This window comes from Artemia sp. Qi Xiang Cuo, chromosome 12 (genome assembly GCF_049724085.1).
Source record: "Artemia sp. Qi Xiang Cuo chromosome 12, ASM4972408v1, whole genome shotgun sequence".
In the NCBI taxonomy this organism is placed as follows: Eukaryota; Metazoa; Arthropoda; class Branchiopoda; order Anostraca; family Artemiidae; genus Artemia; species Artemia sp. Qi Xiang Cuo.
The window spans coordinates 55,183,771-55,210,353 of NC_142805.1; the positions used below are offsets into that span (position 1 = coordinate 55,183,771).

A 26,583-nucleotide genomic window follows, 5' to 3' on the forward strand; every position below is an offset into this window, starting at 1 on the left:
AAATAAAACGCTCGACGACGATTGTCCTTTTCGGCCAACCTTCTATGGCTAAACAGAAAGCAGGTCGTCCGCGGCTGTTGTGAGAGGATGTTATAAAGAAAGATTTAAGGGAAATGGCAACTTCCTGGGAGGGTGTAAAGACGGAGGCTCTGAATAGATTGAGATGGAGGAGGAGCATGCGTAGCTTTTTTGGCCTCAGGCGGCTTGGTGCTGCGTAGTAGTAGTAGTAGTTGCAGTAGTGTTGAAGTGCAAAGGCAATGGATCTTTGGGGACGTAGGCTCGACCCTACATGTGTCTACCCCACAATACACACAAAGATTCAAATAACTTTTCTTGAGATTCAGGGGAAATCCTGAAATACAAAGGAAACAGTAGCTCTCATTTTATTGCAGTGTAATAATTTGCCTTTTATTATGGAGCAACAATTTTCTAAGGGATCATTTATCGGAGCGTATTTTTTTCACCAGTTACAGCCAATTATTGTATTGGTTACCATTGCTTGAACATGATTAACGCCACTTTGGACTGCGGCTAGAATTAGTTTTAAGTCAGTATTGGTAGAATCGATGGAACTACAATTCGGACTGTGGTAGAATCTTAGGTGATTTAGGCCAAAGTGGACGCTCAATTCTTTGTCAAAAGGTGAAAATGTTAGAGGTCAAGTTTGTGCCATTTTAATGGATAATTGAGGCCCTAGTACAAAGGGCCATGACGAAAGAAATGTTAAGACGGTTAGGCCACGTTTCGCTGATGTAGGATGAAAGATTGCCAAATATTGGGTTTTTTAGCCATCCATCTTGGGCGAAGCAAAAAGTAGTTCGTCCCTAAATTGGGTGGAAGAGGGCTTAAGAAAGGATTAAAATAAAGTCGGAACTTCTCGGTAAAGGGTAAAGAGTGAAGCTTAGGTTAGATTGGGGTGAAGAAGGAGCGTATGCATCTGTGTTGGCTCAGGTGCCTTGATGTGGCAGTCAAGTTGCTAATAGTAGTAGTAGCACGAAGGGTTGTTTAAATCTTGTACCCGTTTCTTTTCTTTGGGTTCCTATTTGAGTTTGATTTGATGAAATCTTAGAGTTTGTCTAAATATTCCAGAAATTATTGACTAAGATGTGATTATTTACCCTGCTCGAAATAGACGAAGTTAGATTTGTGAAGTATTTGGATAACCACTTACGAGAAATAGTTTTAACAAACCTTATTAAATGCTTTTCCGTATAACTTCAAGCTGTTAAAAGATTTTGTGGTCGAATGTCCGCCAATAGTATCGCAAGAAAAAAGAAATCGAATAAGAATTAAAATGAAGTATTTTCGGTACAGTTGTGCTTAATGGTACACAGCGCTATACACTGTCAAAGGAATGCAGTCATGGAGACACGTGAAGCGGTTAATTGTTATCTAAATTGATCGAAGAGGGTGGTTTCTCATTGAATTTACAATATTTAAATTGTTGTTTTTTGGGGTTTGAGGGGGGAAGGTACCTAGGTTAGGTTAAATATTTAATATATGCTATGCTTTACCCCTCCCCCACCCCCACCCCCCTAATGTGCAAATATATAGCCCAAATTTGTTTCTAAACTATTATATATTCATCCTTTGTTTTTTCTTCTTTTTTTATTAGCATTAACCAAACTTCACTTCTTTTGTGTGTACCATTAAGCGCAACAGTACCGTATTTTCTGTGCCATTATCATATAAAATAGGTGTAATTATTACCAGCTTCACCTTCTCTTATGATGTTAATGTTTTCTCAATTAGTTTCTTGCTAGTAATTCGAATCGCATAGACAAAAGGTCTGATTTAAACTGGTTTAATGCAATGGTTTGTTTTTTATCATAGAAATTTGTATCATTTTGTTTGCTCAATTAATAAATGAATTGAAAGAATCCATTTATGAATACTTATGTAATATATATATATATATATATATATATATATATATATATATATATATATATATATATATATATATATATATATATATATATATATATATATAAACACAAAAAAAAAACGCTGTGCCAATTGAGAATTCACATCTTAAGAAGATACTAAGCAATGCTCACAATTGCTGTATTCAAAAACGGTGTATTCATGGGGGCTTGTGGAAACTTGTTTTGATATTTCAATAGTTGAATAAGAATATACAGATATTGAGTAAAATGGGTACAAAGTTTAACCAGGATAGCGAAAATAAGCTTGAAAATGTCTGTATATGCTGGCTTCGTGTCCAGAAACCTTTTTCTACGGAAAAAAGAAGACAACGAATAAAAAAATTGGCCCTGAGAAGTTCATTTATCATTGAACCATGGGAAGGGTTGCAGCTAAAGGGGGGGACTCCCCCCTCCCCCCAACTCAAAACCTTGACATTTAGCTTATGTTCTCTGTTTAATTTAGCTTATGTGTCAGCATTTGTTGACGCATTGGACGATTTTTTCAGCACATTTCTTATATACCCCCCCCCCAAAAAAACCAAAAACAAACAACAAACTTATCATGCTACGCCCCTGTTCATTGGACTTCAAAAAATGTGAGAGTGAAAAATGCTGATATTAAAGATCTAAGCTCCTGAAAGCCGCTTTGATTTAAACAAGGAAACGGTTTTCTATTAAATTCTATGTTTTTTCTTTTTTAATGTTTGTGTTCATTAGAGGGAATATACCAAATTGACGTGAATAATTCTGCGTCTTTGCTGCACCCAGCCTTTCTTATGGAAAAAATTTATAAAATTGAGGCAGCTATTCGAATAAAAGAAAAATATAATGAAAATAGCCTAGAAATAGGTTTGACATTGGTATATAGAATAAGTGTATATTCTTTCAGGTTAATAATTATTATTTTATATCATGATGGTTTTGTTGCTTCGTCTCCCGACTCTCTTTTATCTTTTCTTTCCTCTTTTTTTCCGTCGCTCTTTGCTGTTGTTGGCTCAAATTTATGAGCCACGCTCTCTACTGTGGCGTTTCAGTTCATACCTGCTCTGTTTTGTTTTTCGTTTATGATAAGGTTAATGTTAGAATGACAACTAAGGGAAAAGCAATCTACACAAAGGAGACACATAGGGGTGAGCAGTGACACTTTCAGAGCCTCCCCCCTCCCTAGAAGACCAAAAATTGCAAAATTTTGCAACTTTTGGAAAATATATCTTGTTTAGAACAAAGTTCAATGTAGAAACACAGATAGTAGATTACAACATACATCGAGAACACACAGGAAAGTTGGTGCACAATTTTGCATCATTTTAAAGTATCTGGTTATTTTCTGGCTTTTTTTCTTTAATTTTCAACCCCCCTCCCCTTCACCTGAGAAAAATTGTCGAGCTCCATCTCTTTATTTCAACTGAGTTTCAGACAAATATCATCATACTCGAAAAAAAAATCAAATGAATCAATATTTCAGATGAAAACATGTATAAGAAATATTCACATGAACAGAGATGTCTAACACTCTGTGTCCTGTCTCTCTTTAATCTTTATAACTAACATAATATAATTAGCTTGGTATAGCTCATATAATGGTATATTAATATTATTAGCACAAAAATTAACTCTACCTAGCTGAATTCTTTTTCTTTTACAATTTATTTAGTTTTTGCCTTTGCTTCTACTTTTGTTTGTCATCTGAGAAATGTCTACTAAAACATATTGAAGGTAAATAACCTTTTTTATTTTTTTTTTCACTCAGCGAGCTTGAATTTTAGGTACCCACCAGGCTATTTTATACAAGAGTACAATTTTGATTTTACAAATTATGCTGGTATACACAGACCAGTGTATGTTTATACAACCCCGAGAAGTTATATTGATGACGTTACTGTTACAACAGAAACTAGCGAAAATAACTATATTGGTAAATACAATTTTTTTTCTTTTCTTTTTTCTCTTTTCAATTTTAACTTTTATAAGTACGCATACACTTTTTGTGCCACAAACTTATTTGCATTTGTATAATGTTGCTATAGAATGCTTGTTGTAGATTATTAATGTAATTTCTGTGATATGTTCTAATCTAAGAACCAAGGCGTTTAAAAATGAACCGCTAACATCATCCACGGAACTGTCTGAATCTTGTTGTACATTGGTGTTGGAGGTCTTGATCGCCCTGTATACATGACTGGGTCTTGCAATCACCTACTTAAAATAATAGTATATTCTTCTTGAAAAAATGTAGTATAGTTTCCTTTACCTTTGAAACATATATGTTTCAAACGTACGTATTTCATATAGGACTTGAATGAATCTTAAAATCACGATAAAAAAAATTCGAAGGAGCTCTCTCTCGCTAATCTAATCAATATTGCTTACTGTGTAAAGAAAAGCCCCTCCCCCTCCCCTATGTACTTGAATGGGCCTTGCAAACGAGTACATAAAATAATCCTACAAAAGAAAAGAATTAGTTGCTCACACAGTGGTTTAAAATTAACTGCTGATACCATCCACAAGACTGTCTCTGTCTTGTTGTACACAGCTGTTGAATGTGTTCCTCCCCCTTTGTACAGGGCTGGGTCTTGGAAATACTACCATTACTACTCCTACTAGCAGTGGCGCCATTATTATTAATTTTTTTTTTGGGGGGGGGGGGATCTTACTGGTATAAATCAGTTGCTAAAATTCTGGTAAGATATGACTGAATACTCGCAGTTCTGTCAGTTGTTCAAGTATCTTCTGACAGGGAGGAAGTAGCAGAAGCTACATGTCTCAAGAATCAACTAGAGTCGCTTCCCTTATTATTCAGTTTGCATGTCATTCACGAAGTTCTTGCAGTGATCAACCCTCTTTTTGTAGAACTGCAGGCCCCAGATCTGATCCTTTGAGATGCCTGCACTTTAATCACCACAACAAAAAACCAGCTGAAGACAATGCGTGATGTCGTGTATTGTTTAGTCCTATACGGCAAATCTAACGAGATGGCTATTAATGTTGGAGCTGCTCTGTCGGAAACAAACGCTCTTGCTTCAACCATACCAGTAAAATCAAACGAGTTCAGAAGATATCCGAAAGATTCAGGGACTATTTGATCACATCAACACTTGGAAAGCATAGCACTGAATCTGAGGGCGCAAGAACAGAAGAGAAAACACAAAGAGAGTTTTACAAGGTTTTGGACAGAGTGATAAATGAGTTTGAAGAGCGTTTTTCTGTCCATCTGCCAGTACTAGAAGTGACACGATGCTCTAACTCCAAATCCGAAGAATTAATGAACACAGATTTACTTCTCGAGATTGCGACTTACTTCGAAAAGGCTGGCATCGATGTTATAGAGCTGAAGAGTCAAGCTTTGATAGCTTGTGCATATGTGTTGCAGCTTCCACAGAGACCAGAAAACGCTTTAGGTCTTTTTGAAAGCCTAGGAAGATTGAAGGAAGATTATTCTGAGGTTCTTGAAGTCGTGAGGGTAGACCTCACACTCCCGCTCACAACATGCTCAAATGAACGATTTTTCTCTGTGTTGATATTTGTGAAAGACTACCTTTGGACAACAATTGACAATGGCCGGCTTTCATATTTGCTTCTTGTGTTCTCTGAAAAGGCCGCAGGACAGGAGCGTATTTTTGAAAAGCTTGTGGACGACTTCGCAAAAATGTAGCCAAGGAGATATGCATTGCTTAAGTAACTGCACGTAACTTTCCGTTTTTAATTTGTGTGGTAAATGTACCATCTCGTAACGATTTTTTGTCCCTAACCAGGTTGCAAAATCTAAATAAATTACGTTGCTTTAATGTATATTCGAACACTAATTTGAAGGGTAGTCTGTCAAACAGAGTAATTACATTTTGAGTCTGGGCGGGGCCCGAAATTGATCTTGCCCCCCCCTGAAGTTTTCTGAAATGGCGCCACCGCCTACTAGCAACAACTCACAGCAGCACGCACCAAGCCGCCTGATGCCAACACAGATACGTACGCTCCTCTTCCATCCCAATTTGTTCAAAGCCTCCCACTTTACAACCTCCCAAGAAGCTATGAACCTGTTGTGATTCTTATACAGTTCTCCTGGGAAAAATATAGCATATTTACCTTTATCTTCGAAACATATGTATTTCAAATACACATATTGCATAATGGAACTTGAATGAACCTTAAAATAATGAAAATAAGCTATATAAAGGAAAGCCCCCCCCCCCATGAGTACATAGCTGAGTCCCGCAAGCGAGTACATAAAGTAATCCTCTACAAAAATAGAAATCAGCTGCCTGCACAATCCACGGAGCTTTTTAAGTCTTGCCACTTTATTCGATCTTGCCTACTAGATAAAGAAAAGGTCCCTCCCTTCTGCGTTCATGGCTGGGTCTTGAAAACAAGTACATGAAATAATGCTTAGACAATTTCACTGGAAAACATATAGCAAATCTTCCTTTACCTTTGAAATACCCATGTGCTTGAACTGTATACGGAATTCCCCCGCACTGTATAATCGGAGTTAAATGAGTCTTAAAACCACGACTTAAAAAAAGAAAAAAAAAGAAAGAATAAAAACAGGTGTTCATATCATTCAGAAAGTTGTCTCAGTATTGCTTGAGAAAGCTGCGTTGTTCGGTCTGGCCTACAAAGAAAACAGACAAAACTGAATATTTTGGATGGATTATTCTGGGCCATTTAAGTTAAGCTTTTGAGGAGGGTTTAGTTGCAGCTGAATATGTAAATGAATATAAATATTATAAATTTGTTGGGTCCTGTTTGAAGGCTCGGTGGTTTTCGGGTAAGGTAAGTTGAGCTCTAATTTTTTTTTCTTTTTTTTTATTAGGAGGGTTTTCTCCCGTACAATTTTGCTTCAGGGAATCGAAAATGTATACTTAATTTTTAAATAAACCCAGTGTTACCGTTACTGTGAATATAAGTTGGGAAAAAAAATGGAAAACATTGTATTGTAGAAAAACGAGTAACAATCAAATCGATCGGTCTGTTCTTTCTCCGATTAATTAAAAAAAAAACATTTCCCAAAAAATAAGTTTTTCGAAGAAAAGTAAGCAGTTCTATTAAACCAAAAATTAGAAAAAATAAACTAAAATCATTTACCTAGCGTGAAACTACCACAAACCAGAACCGATAAATAAACGAAACCTAAATCGAGAAGAAATTACATTAATTAACCGAGTCAAACTCAAAACGAGCAGAAATTAACATAAGTTGGGCTAAAAACCCATGCCTTCTCAAGGCCAGAAAATAATTTGCACTTTACTGAAAAAAATACAAATGAATGTGCATTGTCTGTTTAATATACTAAATACTGATATTTAGTAATCAAAATCTTAATATTATTTGATTTATTAAAGTTATAAAAGTAAAAACATTTATATTTTTTTCAGTAAAGTGCAAATTATGTTCTGGCCTTAGGAAGGCATAGGGGTTTATGTTATGTTAGGTTATATGTATGCCTCCAGGGCATAACTTAAAACCCTTGCCCTGAGGGTTGGGGGGGAGTGTCGTCCACAAAAGCATATTTTCTATCTGGAAATCAACTACGCTGAACAAAATGGCTATCTCACAATTTTGATTGGATGTGTTTGCGGGAATGATGGGTTTGGGGGGGGGGGGTTTCTAGTTGTCCTCCAATCACTTTCGACTATTAAAAAGGGCACTAGCCACTCCAAATTTCAGTCGAATGAGCCCTTTTCGAAGTTTCTACGACGACTCCTTCGATACGAAGTGCCCGGGTATGGAGAAAAAAGAAGAAAAAAAAACACATTGTGAGTAGTAACTACCCTACCATTTTGCTTACGCCCCCGTACAAACAGGTTTTTCTGGTAATTCTATTCTATAGGAGCATTACACTCTATCTTTGCCAGGGGATTTACGCAATTTCAAAGTTCAATGTCTTTTTTTTAGTGATCAACCAAAACCAGTATCTCTTGTTTCGTTGTTATGCAATTATTTTTTTGTATATATTCAGGTTTCAAAATAGATTGTTCAACAGTTCTGAATAGTTTATTCAACTTAACACTACAGACATTTTTTGTAAACATTTACATAGAAAATGGATAATTCTAAGCAATTTCTGGTGAGTAAAAATTTTCTAATTATTATAATTAAAAAAAAAATTGTCTTGTCATTAAGTTAAGGAAGAAATTCTTTCCTTACACTGTGTGGTTACCTCTTTTAAAAAGTTTTGACTACTTAAGGCTGACACTAGAACTAAGGGTACTTATACACTTAGAAGCCTATTGTTCAGGAGCTGAAACCTCTAAATAGTTCCCTTATAGGCTGAAATTTACGGTGTGATTTTTATCAAGATCAGTGTGCCTTTTTAGAGATGTTTTTTGAAAGAAGTGCTTAGCTTTCGATCGTTAATTTGGGATTATAATAAAATTTTGATTCTTTTAATTTATTAATTGTTAAAAAAGCTTCCTTTTTATAAATATCAGGGGCTTTTTTTTTTTTTTTTTTAGGGGTGTTTTTGAAAATAATTACCGGCCAGCCTGCATTTAAGGGGTGATTTTTATCAAGATAAGTTAACCTTTTTAGGGATGTTTTTTAAAAAGTGCTTAGCTCTCAATCGATAATTTGGGGTTAGAATAAAATGTTAATTCTTTTAATGTATTAATTGTTGCAAAAGCTTCCCTTTTAGAGCTTCGGTTCGTTCCTTACTTATAGTTCGCTACCATGTACTGCTGGAAAATGTATTTCAGTGATATTTTTAGATCACAGTAGCATAATTATGCTTTTAGTCTTTAGAAGAAGAAGAACCAAAACAATTTAGAATCTATTACGACTTCTTTCGTCTTCGATAAGTGCGTGGATAAAAATTCTAATTGGTATTTTTTTTTGTTTTTAATTCACAAAATGGTTGGTTTAAGTTTTCTTTTACAAGATAATCAGACAGGAAGGATGGGGTACATAGATAGGGAGTAGGGCTCGCCTAATGATGCTTTTAGTCTTTAGAATAAGAATCAAAACAATTTAGAATCTATGCTGCTTAACTTAGTTTAAGAGATTAAAATAATTATAAGAAATATAAATTTGTAAAAATTATTATTTTATTTTGATAATAAATTAAAATATAAATATTTAGTAGATTGAAAAAAAAAAAATGTTTTAAAATACTTTAAATTAATAAAATAAAATGAACTATTTTCAAAAAACAAAATGCATTTTTTTTTCATGTTAAATTTTTGTCTTTTTTTTCAAGGAAGCGGATACGTGCAATAACCCCCCTTCTGAAAAGAAAGCAAGATATAGCGAAGGTATATTAATGCAAGCTGCAAGACCTTCAATTATCAAATTCGCTGGAAGAACTACACATGACCTGGACCAACCAATGGCCGCAAATCTTTTAATGGCAGGGTCCTCTGACACCAGTGTCAGCTGCACGCAAGTTGGAAGGAAGTTGAAAAGGGAATAGGCTGCTTTATATAATGCCTCACATCACGCTACTGAAGATTGTGAGCTTGACCCCATTAATGTTTTGCTAAGGAGTTCAGACATAGAAGCCCAGTCAGAATTTGTAAGCATATACATAATTTTTTTTTCTATCTCTATTTTCAAAAATAAGATAAATTTTCTCAGGCGCATAGCTTTTGATGAGTAAAACTTAAAATTTGTTTCTAAAAACTATTTCATTTTCTTTCATTAACCAAATTAGCAGTATATAAAGGAACGCTTATCATGCATTTCTATAAAAAAAAAAAAAAAAAAAAAAAAACTTACCTTGTAACTTCTAACAAAGACGCATTCTAATGCAAAAATTCCAATATTCCTTTTAAACAAAACTAAATATTTTAAAAAAAAAACAAAAACGATTTGCTATTTAACAGTTGACAAGCACTATTAAACTGGTATTTTGTCGCTAAGCCATTTGCGTGCATCCACTCCTTATTAGATCTCCCATCGCTTTTTAATCCGCTTTGAATTCTAAGTGGGCTTCTTGCATAGTGGGCTTTAAATAACAGGATGTCTATCTTCAATAAGTAATTAACACAGGAAAAAAGGTTTTTTAATAATTTCCAAATATGTCATCACAGCGATGTCAAGAAACATTATTTGGGGCGAACCCGTTTTTGGACATTTCATTGAAACACTTAGGTGTTTTCGAGAAAGAATTTGAGGCTGTTCTATTTGAACAGTGTTGAGAAGTCCGATACCCCCAACTCGGAAAGGGTATCGATCCTCCTACCTCGAAGGAAGCTCCCGGTTCCAAGGGTCCTCCCCAGGAGGGGGGGAGGGGGAGGGGGGCTCTAAAAATGGACCATCCATAATTTTAATTGCACTTTAATTGTTGATATGGATGGAGAAAAAAAGTTCTTCTCTCTTACAGTCATTTATTTAGCCCAGGTCAACTTCAAACAAATCCGTTGGCAAAAGACAGAGGAAAATCCGGTGCTATCAAATTATTCCCATCGCTACAGTCTGAATTTTAATCCGCTTAGTGAGGTTCTTGAAACAGGATATGTATTTGCGATAAGAAGGGTCTTTTTAATAATCTCCGATTATGTCTTTCACATGCGAAGAAAACATTATTTTGCATGAACTCATTTTCAAGCAATTATTTTCGTTTGAAAAAGATGCATTTGAGAAAATAATTTGAGCCTGTTCTATTTGAGCAGTGTTGTGAAGTCTGATACCCCCAACTCGAAAGGGCATCGATCCTCCTACCTCGACGGAAGCTCCCGGTTCCCAAGGGTCCTCCCCGGGAGGGGTTGGGGGGGGGGGGTAACTTTTTAGTAAAAAAAGAAGTGTGTTATAATTGTGATAAAACTTTCGGAAAAAAAAAACTTAATCCATTCATTTTCTAGTTTCAGGGGGAAGCTGTGAAAACTTCTGCCTTCCCTGGTCCAGGACTTCAAAGTATCATGGGTAATTGCCCCCTCTCACCAGATGTTAGTGAAGGTACGTTATTTGATATCCCCCTGGATTTTCAATTTACAGCTGAAGAAATGGACAGTCTTGTTCATATTGTTGGCCCTCATTCTTCCGGGGACATTTTTAATCAGAACTTTACAATTAGTGAATTGAGTCCTGAACAAACAGGGACAGGACATGAAAATAGTGCTACGTCCCCGGAATTCCCTGATTTTTATTTGTTAGAATCTGCTCTAAGCCATTTGCAAACATACAGGGTAGATTTTAGCCTTCCCGGGGAAAACGCTGGCATTATTTTAACTGACCCCGTGAAAGTTCTCCATAGCTATATCGACAGAATTCGAGCAAAAATTGAGATTCAGATCCAGAATTGGGGAGGTCGAGGGGGAATTAAAGCATCGGTGAATCAAAAAGTTTATTTACAACAGGGAACATCTGGTGGCGTTTTTTATTTTCATTTTTTATAAGGTAAAGAGACTGTTTAACCATGTATACACGAATTTTAAGACATTAATTTCAACTGTTTAAACAATATAATGTCAAATCTTGATGCGGATAGTGACATGTAAATCTGGTCAACAAGTTTTTACAGTGAACGCCGGGATCTGACTCTCAGCCGATTTAAAAAAAACTTTAGTTTAAGAGGAGGGAGGGGTAAAGGAATAAAATGCGACCAAGATTTGTTGGCTACAGAAGGGGTTCAAGGTTTCAGATTTGACACAGGGCTGCAAAGTTTTAAGTACGCGTTTTTTGCAGCGGCCCATAAGACATTAAAAAATGATTCAACAATGAAAAATTTCGACAGACTTGCACGCAACGGTGAAAAAAATTTCCCTAAAGTAAATTCTGAGTATTTAGAGGGAAAATATTCAGTGTCATTTAAAGAAATAAGCATATTCGAAAAATCAAATGAAAATATTGGGGTGGGGGTGGTTGTTCTCCAGTATGACACTGAAATTGGAGAGGGGGGGAAAAACCGAATAAAAAAGAGGTTTTGTACTCAGTGAGGACACCGATGGTGGAAAATGTTAAAAATTGGGCATGGATTATTTACGAACCTCCCAAAGATGTAAATTCTTATGGTCATTTTTCCCCGTCCCAGCACTAAGTCCACTCCTATCTCAAAGCATTCAGAAAGGAGAACGTTTCTATTGCCCCATATGCCTTTCCCCATTTACATCTGAGCGAACATTCTCAGATCACATGGGACGTTGCAAAATTTATGGAAATCAAAGAATTGAAATGTCGCTAGACGGTAAAGACACTCTACAGTTTAAAAATTTTCAAAAGTCTCCTCTACAATTTGATAAAGTGTCTTTAGACTGTGAAACAAGACCGTTTGAGGTATCAGACCCATCACAGCCGAATATAGTCAAGGAACACAAACTAGTTGCGTGTTCCTATGCGCACGCCCGTCGCGACGCCAACAATAAAATGCAATTGGAAGAGTTTTTTTTGACTATGGACGAGGAGGGCAGTATGGAAAAGCTATTGGTTTCTTTAATAAAAACGGCAAACAGAGCAATTTCACGATTACGTCATACCAATTATCCAATGACATTGTCGGATAAAGGGCAACGGGCGCTGGAAAAGGGGACAATTTGCTGGGTGTGTAGGGAGGCCCTTGCCCCAAAAGACGCGGTGCAGGACCATAATCACCTTATTGACCCCAATTCAACGGGAAAAAGTAACTTTCGTGGGTGGGCTCACAATTCGTGTAATTTAAAAATTAAACAACATATTTTTTTTCTGTTTTATACATAATTCTCACTCTAAGCTAAAGTATGTGCTACCTTCGATGTCTCTTATTCCCAGAGATGGAATCACAGATGATGATGCTTATTTTATAGACATACGCGCGTAGAATCTCATGAATTCCTTCTTAGAAAAGTTTCGTGTTTCGGACTTTATTTGTAAACATATTCTAGACTACATGAATTGTACGACGAAATTTCACTTTTTAGATTCATATTGTTTTTTCCCCACAACATTGAGCGAATTAATTCTGGTGCAGAAAAACGATGACGGCTGCAATGCTTTCCCCCTTCTCAAGCAACAACTTCCAAATTATTTATATGATTTGTTAACGGTCAAGGGCATCTATCCTTATGACCATTATTGTTCCATGTTGAGATTCGCCGAGGAGACTGTTCCTTGTATTGAATAGTTTTACTGACAGTCTTCACGATCGTGGTTGCACCCCCAAGGAATACAGTTTTGCTAAAAAAAGTTTGGGCAGAGGGAGGGTGTAAAAATGGATTTGACTACTGCAAGCTGTATTTGTCGAGTGACGTGTTAACTTTGTTAGACATTATGTGTAAAAATACGGATAAAATCTATGAGGAATTTAATCTTGATTTGGGGTATTATTTTTCTTCACCTAATCCAGTGATGGACCTTATCCTAAAAATTAGTGGAGAAAAAATCAGGCTCAATACTGACATTGATCAGCCTCTGGTCATCGAAAAGTCACTGAGGGGGGGGTTTTGTTTTTCATGGGAACCTAATCTAGGAAACCGATCCTAAGGGGGAGAAGACGGGGACAAAATCGAATGCAGTTTTCCTCGATATGAATTCTCTCTACCCCTCGGCCTTGTCCCATTATGCACTACCTTGCGGCGACTATAAATGGCTCAATGACCCTCAAGCTCCCCATTTCCCCAACATTGACAGTGTTGAGGAGAATGGACCGGTTGGATGGTTTTTTGAAATTGATGGAGAGATACCAGTCGAGATTCACGATTCAGTAAAGGATTTTGTTTTCCCGTTTATCAATAGACCTGTGACTAAGGACTCTTTGAGCCCTTGCAATAGGCGTTTAGTCGAGGTGGACGGATTGCATTGGACACCTTCAAAACAAAAACTTATTGCTGACCTTCTGCCGAAAAAAAACATAGTTGTGCATCATGTAGCCTTAAAATGGATGTGTAAAAATGGTTTCAACGTCACAAAGGTTCACAGAGCACTCGAGTTTAGTCAAAAACCCTATTTGAAAACATTTGTTGACACTTTTGTCAACAAACATTCTGCAGCGCAGACGAACGCCGAAAAAGAAATTTATAAACTCATTTTAAATTCGGCTTTCGGCAAAATGTGTGAGAGTGTCCGCAATAGGAATCGTTGTGACGTTGTGACCGATCCCGAACAATGTGCTCGAATTATTGCCGATCCCAATTAAACTTCCTTTACAATCATTGGCCCGGACATGGTACTTTTGAATAGGAAAAAAAGACGCATTGTCCTGAATAAAAATATTGCTGCAGGCAGTGCTATCTTGGAGATCTCAAAAAAGATCATGTTGGAAGTATACTACAGTTTGGCTAGGGTACAGTGGCCGGAAAAGGGGCAAGTAGAGGTCTGCTACGGTGACACGGATTCTCTACTGCTCAAAGTAAAAACACCAAATCTAATTGATGATTTGGCGCACGGTGAATTTATCAGCTCACGGATGGACTACACCAATTGGAGCAGTGGTCTTTACCCTGAGCTAGTAAAACGTCGGGTGCCCAATCAGCTTTTATTTTTTAAATCTGAAACGGGTAGCGACTTGATTTCCCGTGGTATGTTTGTAGGTCCGAAGGTGTACTTTATACAGACATACGACGAGGAAATCAAGAAACGTTGCAAAGGAGTACCCACGCGCTATGTGGACAAGAATTTCGACATGAACATTTATAGGAATTGTATTGTTGAAAATACAATTCCACGAGCCAAATTGTTGGCAATTCGTTCATTGAACTACAGGAACTTTACTGTAAATGTAGAAAAAATAGCCATGAGTACCATTTCCGACAAGGTCTATGTTTGTCAAGATGGTGTGACCACCCTCCCCCTTGGACACTATTTAACTTCAGACCGGATCGAATGTATTGCCCACAGGGAAAGTCTCGGTTTAAATAAAGTCCTGTAAATTAATTCCTAAAAACCTTTTTTTTGGAGGGGGGGGGGCCTCGCGGCCCGGGGGGGGCCGCCGCCAGTGCGGGGGGCGAACTGTCACCAAATTTATCTTTTTTTTTTGGACTTAGAGCAGATTTTTTATTTTTCAAGTGCCATCTCTCTCTAATTTAATGTTTTTTTTCTCTATAAATAAACAAATAAACAAAAAAAAAGTGTTTTTCTCTCTCTGTACCTATGTAAATGTTGTTGTATTTTTTTATTATAAATAAATTTAAAAAAGTGTATTTTTTCAAGTGCTCTCTCTAATTTAATGTTTTTTTTTCTCTATAAACAAAAAAAAGTCTTTTTTTTCTGTGTGTGTACCTATGTAAATGTTGTTGTATTTTTTTTATTATGAATAAATTTAAAAAGTGTATTTTTTTTCAATGTATTGTTACTTTTTTATGTGCATATAATAAAAGAAAAAAAATATGATTCTTTATTCGTCTTTGTCTTTGTCTTTGTCTTCTTGAAGAACAGAGTAGTAGCAGTAGGTAAAAAGTATTTAGTCATTATACAATAAGGGTCTACAGTTAGTTGTCCAGGTGAACTGTTGAAAGGAACATGTATCAATTTAAAACACCATTCAGATCGTTTCTGTGTGGGCCCTCAATGTCGTGCAAAACAACACTCTTAAGTAAAATAATCAAAAATTGTGATAAAATGTTTGTGGAAAAGCCGGAAAAAATCTACTATTGCTATAGTATTTCGCAGGAGTCATACAATAAAATAAAAGCAATTGATGCCACCACCATGGGATCGATGCAGATACAGTTCATACAGGGACTTGATGTTTTCAACATCATTTAATCAAACTCTTGGCTGATCATTGACGATCTGGCTGAATCTATTGAACAATGGTCCCAGCAAATGCTGCAATTGTTCACAGTTCGCTCTCATCATGAACAGATTTCTGTTACTCTAGTTCTACACAATCTCTTTCATCAGAGCAAATGTATGCGAACACTTGCTTTGAACTGCACCTACTATATCATCTACAAAGTTGTTCGTGATTCTAGCTCGCTAAAAACCCTCAATAAACAAATATATCCAGGTGCCCCTAAATTTCTGCTCTCAGCATACAATCAGGCAACTAATAAACCCCATGGTTATATCCTATTGGATCTTAATCAAAATACAACTGAGGATCTGCGTGTAGTCACAGATATTTTCAACAATGAAATTAGAGTATATCTCCCGTTGAACACTAAAAAGACCTATTAGTCGCTATCATGACACTGAAGAAACTACATGAAAATAGGCACTTGTTTTCAGTTCTAAGCACTTCAAAACCTCCGCTTAGAAAAGCAATACTCAAACACGGTATTGACCATGATTTCATTAATCTAATATCTGAAATTTGTTTAAATTTACCGAGGGTAATGTTCAACTACCAGAAGTAGTTAAGCAACAGGCAAAGCAACATTGTTCCATTGTACGTACATTGGCCTCTAAAAAAAAGGAAAGAATTTTAAAAGGAAACGACTTCTTCAGACGGTCGGTAGCTTTTTCACACTTTTACTGCCAATAATTGCAGGACTTGTAAACAGTTTTCTCTAGATGGCAAAACCCTATAAATTGACTCCAATAGAACTCGCTCTCTCACCCGTCGAACACTTTGAGGACAATCTGAGTAAATTATTCGACAATTAAATTATTGATGATGATAAAAAACTGATTTTACTTCAAGATACACTTCGTCGAGTGGACAAGCACTCTCGTTCAAAGACCACTCCTGCCGATCCCAAAAAAGAATCATCTTCTCAAGAGTCTCCCGCTGCTGGAACACAATTAAAGAAAGGAGGACTCGGATTCAATTGTATTGAAAATTGGAAATCTAATGCCCCACTCATATCGAGAACAAAGTAAACGACTCTTAACTTATCTCTTGGAAAGTGGTCAAATTCAAGTTGAGAGCAATGGTGAAATGATTATAATTCAAGGCAAGAGTTATAATCTACTTTATTTAATGTAAGACATTTTTAAAAATAGTGAAGGACTTTTATCATTTGACACTCATCTGTAAAACTTTATAAATACATTAAAATTCTCCAAAAGTGTTATTGGCAATTGACAAATTCTAAAAAAAATTAAATGAACATGCATCATCATCATCATCAACATTAAAATATGAACTTGAAGAAGAAGAAGAAGATTTTAAATAAATTTTGGAAAATACTAGCACACCACTGATAGCTAGACAAAAGCGAAGACGCATCAAATCAACGTCCCCACCACCACCAGCAGCCAGTATACAAAAGGGTAGCGGACGTTACTCAACGTGTTTACGTTCAAAATGGCTGAAGTTCTGAAAGGTGTTTATGAAAATATTGGCGAGGCGGGGAGTTTAAGTTCCCCCACAACTCTTTCCAAAGTCACTGGTGTTCGCACTAAAAGTGTACAAGACTATCTACAAAATGAATCAAGTTACAATCTGCATAGAAATCATTGACTTCGTGCCAATCAATATCGAAAAGCTACAGCCTTTTACCCATTGCATATAATGCAAGCAGATCTCCTGACTCTAGATGAGCTTCAAAGACGTCACAATACACCGTACAAGTACAGTCTCCTTGCACTCAGTGTTTTTAGTCGCTATGCATATGCAATTCCAGTGCGATCAAAGAGAGGGGTTGAAGTTGCTCAGGCCATTGAAAGTATTCTCGAACAGGATTCATATATAAAAAAATTCAAACGGATCGCGGTAGTGAATTTGTTAATCCCCAGGTTGCAAAAGTACTAGAGAAATATAGTACACTGCTCTATCATAATCACAGTCCTATAAAGGCTGCATTGGCCGAACGATTGATAAGAACTATTCGACTTTTAATTTCAAGATATTGTACATTGAAAAATACGCCGGCTTTTATTCATGATCTAGATAAATTGACACCTTTCTTAAACAATATTCCAATGAATCAAAAGTCAAGAAGAAGAAAAATAAATTCAATGTTGGTGATACTGTTCGAATTAATAGAACAACTAATGTTTTTGAAAAAGGAAATTACTTGTGGTCCACTGAACTTTTCAAAGTGGCAAAAATCCTAAACGCCAAACCCATAACTTATCGCCTGCGTGATAGCAAAGATGAAGAGATTTTCGGTGGCTTTTACGACTATGAATTGCAAAAAGGTAAAAATGCTATTGAAATCTATCAAATTGAAAAGATATTAAAGACACGTGCTCGCAGGGGTAAGAAACAGTTACTTGTTCGCTGGCTAGGATACAACTCGGATTTTGATTCTTGGGTCAGTGCTGAAGATATTGACAATGCTCAATGATTTATATGTAACTTTCATGTCAAACGTTTCCAATCCTCTACAGTGACTTGAATACGACAAGTGATTTTTTGACAAAACTCCATCACCGGCAAATTTTACGATGCATATAAATTGGCTCTTATCGAATGTATTCTCAAAAATAATTATGGCACCCTGAGAAAAGGTCATAAATATGAAATAGAAATTAGAACATTTGAATTCGGTGATGAGGGTGTGATGGCAACTTTTGACTCTAATGAGTACCCTATTGCTAACATCCCCTATATGCAATACAATAACATGCATGAACTGTGTCGAGTTATCAACAAAAAAATTCCAAGTCGAAAAAAAGGTGGTTTCACTTTCAATTACTCGACGGAACAAAGGAGAATTTATATTACCAATCCATTTGAGAATGAAAGAATTTTCCTCAATGAGAATTTACGTGAGTTTCTTGGTTTTAAAAACCGTATTATTAACAAAGAAAATTTCAGTGGTAGTGACCTTGTTATCTATTCAGATTATGCACCCAGCTTCTCCACAGACACTTGTATATTTCTCTACGCTTCATTTGTGGAAACATCTCGGGATGGTAATTCAAATGTTCCCCTCCTACGAGTTCTTGAACGAAAAACCAATCAAGAACATGTTCACCACTACAATATAAAGCATCTTCAGTATATTCCCGTAAACACTTCCTATTTGGAACTCTGTCATTTAACACTAAGAAATTAATTAGGTTATCCAATAGCAATTTCAAAAGGCTTAGCAGTGATTACATTTCATTTTCGACCCATTGTCAACGACAACGACGGTACAATAACCTAAGCAATGAACAATAGAAGAATTCCATTTGTCTGTCCCGATATTGACCGTTATGTATGTGCTTTGAGTCCACGTCAAATAGGCAATGGATTGGACTACTACAAGGGGCGTACTACAATGTCTGGCTATGGTCTTGGTAACTGGTTTGCTAGGCTAGTTCGTTCTGCAACACCACTTTGCCAAAAAATATCGTGTGCCTGCTGCTTCGAATTGTGCTACCTTCGCATTATGGGCCTGGAAGGAATGCACAGTATTTAAAAGAGAGTGTTACGGAAAATATTTGACCTTCAGCAAGAGCTATTGGTGAGCAACTAAAATTTTGGCAAAATAGGGAGGGGTTGGAAAGGATGCGTGCGCGTCATTCACTCATCAGTCTCCACCCAGGCAGGAAGCAAAGGACATCAACAAGCACTTTGAGGAATAAAACAAGGAAGCCCAATAAGCAAAAGAAGAAGAAAAAGAAAAAGATTGTTAGATCAAAGAAGGATTTCTTCTCTTAAGATGACTTATCTCCCCCACAAGGAATCATATCCATCAATTAGTTCCTCATTGAATCTATTCAATGCTGAAAATGTTGATGTCAGTGTCAAGTATGGCTACTATGAACAATTTCATCCCCAACCACCCCTCTCGGAAAATATACACTTTCAAATATTTTCCAATGAAGACTATTCCATTGATTTGTCGTCAATAGTTATTGATTTAAATATTGCAGTGAAGAAAAAGTCAGATAATACAAATCCAAATGCCGGCGATGGTCTCTCCTATGAAAACTGTATTCTACACAACCTATTCAAACAAATTAATGTATTTATTAATGGAACATTGGTGAGCACTAGCAATAATTTATCCAACTATGCAAGCTACATACAATTTATGATGGTGACGCCAAAGGCGTACAAGAAGATGAGAGGACAATCATTGGGCTATGAATATCGAACAGGTGTTGATACTGACGGTGAGTTGACTACAGCAGTGACCCAGGAGTATCATCTAGTTGGAAAATTAAATCATGAGATATTCAATATACCCCAATGGCTACCCCCCAATGTCAAAATTGACATAAAGTTGCATATGGCCCCATCGAATTTCATTTTGAGAAAAACACTTTCTGCAGCACCCGATTCAAATGTCATTATCACATCGGTAAATCTCCACATTCGAAAACAACAAGTTATGAGCTCTGTTGCATTGGTAGTGGAAAAGCTTAGAGCCAATGGTAACAACACTGAACTTCGTGTCCCCCATACGATCACAAATCAACGTCACATTGCCGCTGGTTCTCGTAGCTATAACGATTCATCATTTATCAGTAGAGAAATCCCATCAAAAGTCGCTTTGGCCTTTGTAAAGAGTGGCAGTGTCGTTGGATCCTGGACTGAATCCCCTCAGTATTTGAATTTTTACGGTCTATCTAACCTTGTATGCAAAGTGAATGGTATTTCACAGTGACCTCTATCGTTTGGCACAAAATTCTATAGAACTCTCTACGAGTTCAAAATGCAATCCCTATATCAAGACTCTCAACTATTTGTAGATGGAATAACCAAATTTAAGTTTTCAAAAAAACATAGGGTTATTGCTTTGGACTTGTCAGGCACACAAGATATGAGCATAGTACGAACTGGGAATGTACGTTTAGAGTGTACATTTGCCAATGCTCTGACTGAGAGTATCACGCTAATATCACTGAGTCAATTTGAAACCTATTGGGAAATCACGCCCGACGGCAGTGTTCTACTAGACCTTGCACAATGAACACAAATCAAATAATCAATGTATTTAATATGGATCCTTACGTGTCCCAATACAAGTCCTATTGCATACCCTCGGACTTCATTGAAAACATTCCAAGTGTTAACAATACCCTAATCATTGTTAATAGCAGTCCATCAACTTTGAAGACCGGTCATTGGCTATGCATCTTTCAAACAGCGAAGAACATTGAATTTTTTGATCCTCTTGGCCTATCGTATAAATTCTACGCTCCATACATCAGCAACTTTATTGAAAGCAGTGGGAAAACCACTATTCAAAATCAACGAAGAACACAGGATTTAACGACTAAGACATGTGGCTTTCATGCACTACTCTTTTTCATGTTCAGATGTCGTGGCTACACCTACAAGCAGTTTCTCAACATCTACGTTGACTTACCTCAATTGAACGACTTTCTAGTCGAGAAAATACTTACAAGTGTATTTAATATTGATTTAAGTGCCCTACGAATAAAATGTACTTAAGATGTATGTGAAATTGTGTATAAATAAAAAAATTATACACATGATAAAACAACTTTTCTACTCTTTAGATTTCATTCGCTACTAGGTAATTGTCGACCACAAGTAGTGTAGGTAGATTATCTGAATTCACAGTGTACTGATCCTGATGTACTGCAATGTCAGGGTCACATTTTCTACAGTAGAGTGTGACTTCACTCTTGTCATATCTCTTTGTATAGTCAATGATACTATTTGCATTCATTCTATAGAATTCACATGTTTCAATTTGCGTATTTGAAGCAGTTTCACAAATAGTGTCCTCAAGTGTCGAATCACATTCCGTCACAGCCAATTATAAATCAGTGGGCCTATAATCATAACACCCATTGTCTTCACAACAATGACGTAGAAACCATATTCTCTTGTTGTTCCAACAGTTGAATCGTTGACCTAGTTCCTCCTCCCATAACAATCTAAAACCACGACGATACCAATCTCGTAGCAATAAACTAAAATCACGGTTAGGATTATTTCCAATCATACCGGGATATGTACTCTCCCACTTTTTAGATTTATCATAATGACAATTGGAGCATAGGTGGCCTCTAGGATGAGAGTCACACACCTCTTCAAGACAGGAATTACAACCTTTAATTTGTACAGCATATCCTCAATGCAATTTACACGGGTTGCATAATGTACACTTTTCATCATACTCGTCAATCATTGTGCAATTCTCACATGATAACCAACTGCCCTGTGTGTACATGCATAATAGACATTTATAGAACATTTTGTTAGGTGTTGATACTCTCACTATCACAATGAAACTGAGCTAGCAATATCAAAAAAAATTGTCTGAGATAGAGAGAGAAAGAGGAGTAAATCATGCTTGGGCACCATCTTTCTTATGAAAAAAAAGTCCTAAATTTATAAACTAATGTTTAAAAAGCATATCCATAATATCATTTTGCCGTGTCGTGATCAATATGTCAATAAATTGTGTAAATGCATTTGGACCACGATGTAGAAGCTTCATACAATAGTATAATGTTGGAGAATAAGTTTTCATTATATCGACAAGCATTCCCCGAGAAAATATCTTCCTTTGAATTGACAACTCTAGAAAATCATCATCTAGAATCAAACATTTTTCCATAAGAACTAGAATCCTCATGATTCGATCTGTCTCGAATCTTTCTATTTTTTAGATTTCTAACTCTCTCACGTTCAACTTCAGACCAATCAGAATCTCTTTTTTTTGTACTCTAAAAAATATACGCTTCTCTACCGTAGAAAGAAAAAAAATACCATTGATTTAGAAACAGTTTTATTGAACATAATTACAATAATAATAATATTCACTGATGCATTTTGTTTTCATCAATATATTTCGACAGGACATCTAATTCTGACCAAAGTTTATTTATATGGAGAATATTCACTTTTCCAGCAAAACATAGTTGCTCCTCCTGCTTAAATTTGCTTAATGATATCAAATATCTCGCATACATAATGTCCCATTAAAGACATAGTCTACAACCAGCAGTTATTTCCACAGCCATATTGGGTACTCGTATATCGTTGCTGCTGCTGCTGCTGTCGGTTCCATCATTAATCTCCAATAGTGTAAATGCACCACTCATTTTTTTCTCCACTAATATCCTCTCAAATAAAAAAAAACTATTTTCTTTGAATTCCATTCTCTTACTAATATGAATTGTAAAGAAAACTATTCCTTTTATTCAAATCCTAATCACCAATCAAGTTATACTCGTTCCTCTTGGCAAAGGTGTAATGACCAGTAGAAATGTTTACCTACCAGAAAAACCTGTTTGTACGGGGGCGTAAGCAAAATGGTAGGGTAGTTACTACTATTGTGCCCACATCGTTCTTTACTTAGGCAGCGCTAGCGCGCTGCCTGATATAGTTTTTAAATATTTTCCGCTTTTTCCTCTCTGCTATAAATTTCACTGGAGAGCGAAAAAAGTGGAAAATATTTTTAGAATATATCGGAGAAGGAACACACCGATCAATTTAATTTCAATTCAGTTCAATTTTTTATTTACAAACAAAAACGTAACAGATAAATTACTAATAACCACCCCAAAAAAAGATACGAAAAAGAGCTTGCGACGGTGCGGCTACTTAGATTTTTTTTAAAAACAAATAATTAATCAAATTTACAAAAAAATTACTTAACCAAGATAAAAACTATAACCAATCTCTCATCAACCGTTCTACCATAATTATAATAATAAGAACAATAAGAATAAGAATAAGTAAATAAGACTACGAACCTTTTCCTAATAATTTTTTTTTATTACTTTTAAATAACCCGAGGTGGTCAGCCACCCGAATGCTCTCTGGAATAGAGTTTCATACATGGGGCCCTGAAAATCTAGTAGGGAAACCAGCCCTGGTTCCACATTTACATGACACAGCAAAATTAACAGCATCGTGAGTCTCATAACTGTAGTGAACTATTGTCACTAAAATAGCCATGAAAAACCTCGAGACTTACAGAGTTCCAACATTGGTATGCAAAATTCCTAACTGTTAGTCACGTAACTGTCCTATATTAAGCACTTTTAATTTGTTGAAGCAAGTTGAATTGTTGGTGACACCTTTTACGTAGCTTCCAATAAGACGTATCGCTTTATTCTGAAGGATCTGAACCCGTTTAAAGTTTTTATAAAAATTGCTTGACCATAACAAGCATCCATATGGAACATAGGGATGAATCAAAGCGTGGTATAATAACAATAATACGCTTGGAGGTAAAAAATTCTTAAAGCTTTGAATTGCACCAAGACCACGGGCAACCTTTGCTGCAACACCATCACTATGATATTACCAAGATAGATTGCAATCAATATAAAAACTCAAATAACAGATTTCCCGAACTTGCACAACAGGCTTATTTCCGAACATAATTCTACCATCAATATCATGGGGCTTGCCTACTCTAGAATACAATATAAAATTAGTCTTGGTAACATTTACTGATAATAAACACAAACCAGTAAAAACATAGAAACATCCCAACGCACTATTAACTTTCGAAACGAGGCTATCCGAACAACGACTTGAAAACGTAACCGCAGTGTCATCAGCGAATGACGTTAGACAACACTTCTGAAAATAAAACCTCATGCTATCTGCATAAGCCAGAAAGAAGTGGACCAAGAACTGACCCCTGTGGCACACCACAAGACACCCGATACAACGTAGAAAAAATATCATTAATCACTATTTTCATAGACCTTCCACACAAATAGATTTCAGACCATTTTAAACTCACTCCTTTAATGCCTAAACAATCTAATCTTCGTTGTAAAATTCTAAAATCAACCGTATCAAATGCTTTCTCAAAATAAAAAAAAAATTTTAGGGGGATCTCACCTTTTTCAAATCAGTTATTTACAAAATCAACAAGATGAATGGCAGCATCACTAGTTGTATGACCTTTCCGAACCCCGAATTGGGTTTCACTTAGTAAACAACATTTCGTGATATGGTTATATAAACGTCGGTTACTCACTTTCTCTATTATTCCTGAAAATAACGCCAGTATCAATATTGTTCTCCGACTTACGGAATTTAACCTGACACCCCCCTTATAAAGGGGAATAACTATAGCTATCTTGGCTTCTGGAAAGGTCCCTGTCTCCAGTGACAAGTTGGTGATAAGGAGTATACATGGTAATATATACATCATTACAGCCTTAAAAATTGTCAGATTCACACCATCAATCCCAGCCGAATTCAATTTTATGCGCTTTTACTATTTTCATCACTTCATCCGTTGTGCATTTCTCAAACTGGAACTCCAGATTGTCACCACGAGAGTCAACAAATTCTTCACTAAGAAATTTTTTCCTGTCATTCTTTGCACTTTCCTGAACTAACAAGCCAATATGAGAATAAAACTGGCCAAATGATTCGCTACAACATTTCTATCACTCACAAAACTTCCATTAATATCAATGCAAGGCGACCGGCTACTTTTCTGAAATCCCACAAACTCATTAATGACTTGTCATGTCGCTTTAGTATCTCCCTTATGATTTGATAACTAGTATTCATAATATTTCTTATTTGCCTTTCTCCTCATGCTATTCACCTTATTTCTAACTCTCTTAAAATCTGTAAAATCTGCATCATCCTGACTATTTAGAGATTGTTCATAAAGCAGATTTCTTTTTTTTTATCATGTCTATTATTTCTTTCGTAATCCACGACTTCCGAGGGTCATTCTTCTTTTTTTAACCAGTCGCAAAGCACATGTTTTATCATAAATCGATTGAAAGATAGACATGAACCAGAATTGAGTCACACTTGACAAGTTCTACTTTTTCAGCTCAGGCGTCAGTATTTTCTTTGCCGGGATCCTTCCTTTTTTCAGACAAGTTACGTGGGCTACCACTGAGAGATGACCCGAGCCTGGATGGAGCATCATATCAGAATAGCTTCGGCTCAAATAATTACGACCCGCAAAAACATTATCAATTAGCGTCACAGATTGACTAGAAATTCGACTAGGAACATAATTTAAAGGGTATAAATGATTTGAAACTATATAGTTAAAGAAATCCAAATTATCACCTGAAAGATCTAAAAGATTAAAGCTAAAATCCCCCATACGAAAAAATCCATTCTAGTAGCGAAAACAAACCTCAATAACTCATCAAAACCTGCAATAAACTCCTCCAAGCGAGCACTGGTCGGCTTATACACCATACTAATTAGAACTTCTCTTTTTTCAATTTCCAATTCCAAACCCTAACTTTCTATCTTACCTTCTATCCACACACCCAAATCGGGTCTCACCATATACTTCATATTCTTCTTAATTAAAAATCCCTCCTTGGTTCATAGCCTCCTCAAAAAAAGCCTCCTCGGTTTATAGTTGATCGTTTCCTTACCTCAAAATCATATCCTGGAAAAGAATAAACCGAGAGAGATTGGTCAGAACTCAAAAAAGTTTCACAAATACCCATAATATCAAAATTTGAAGAATATTTCTCATTTAACTGAAGAATATCTAAATATCCTGTACTGAGGTGGCAATTCAACGAGCAGAGACGCAGCAACATGTCTGAGCTAACTTGCGATGGTAATATATAAGAACTCTCTCGAAGAGGCTTTGAATTAATAAAAGGTAAATCATCACATCCAATTTGAGCCTTTAAATGATCTTTAATGCAAAGCGGATTACACATAAATCTCTTCAATGAAGAAATATCATTCAACATATATTAAAAAAACTAATTTCTTCTTCTCACCAAGGAAAAAAAATATTAAATTTGAACTGTAATACTGAAACAAAATAAATAAGAAAAAAAACACAAAATCACAAATAGACTAAAAACTAGATGGTTTCACCAAGCGAACGTATGCGTTTTGCCTGGTTATCAGCTTGCTCACACTTGTAAACACGGCCACGATCAGTCCACACGTTCTTTACACCATATCAGTTTCGGCTCTTGGCGTTTACCCCCCCCCCCCAAGAAAATACCCCCTCCCCCGGAAAATAATCCCCTCCCTGAA

The 26,583-nt window shown here is 36.2% G+C and overlaps 1 protein-coding gene across 3 annotated transcripts in view; it reads left to right on the forward strand.

The window, feature by feature from the left end:
* The window catches only part of LOC148946292 (beta-glucuronidase), a 124,147-nt gene that overhangs the window by 43,635 nt on the left and 53,929 nt on the right, over positions 1-26,583 (forward strand). For all 3 annotated transcript variants that reach the window (XM_089098356.1, XM_089098357.1, XM_089098358.1), the window contains exon 5: positions 3,695-3,843. In XM_089098356.1, the coding sequence (XP_088954482.1) occupies positions 3,695-3,843 (149 nt within the window). The remainder of the gene's footprint in view (positions 1-3,694; positions 3,844-26,583) is intronic.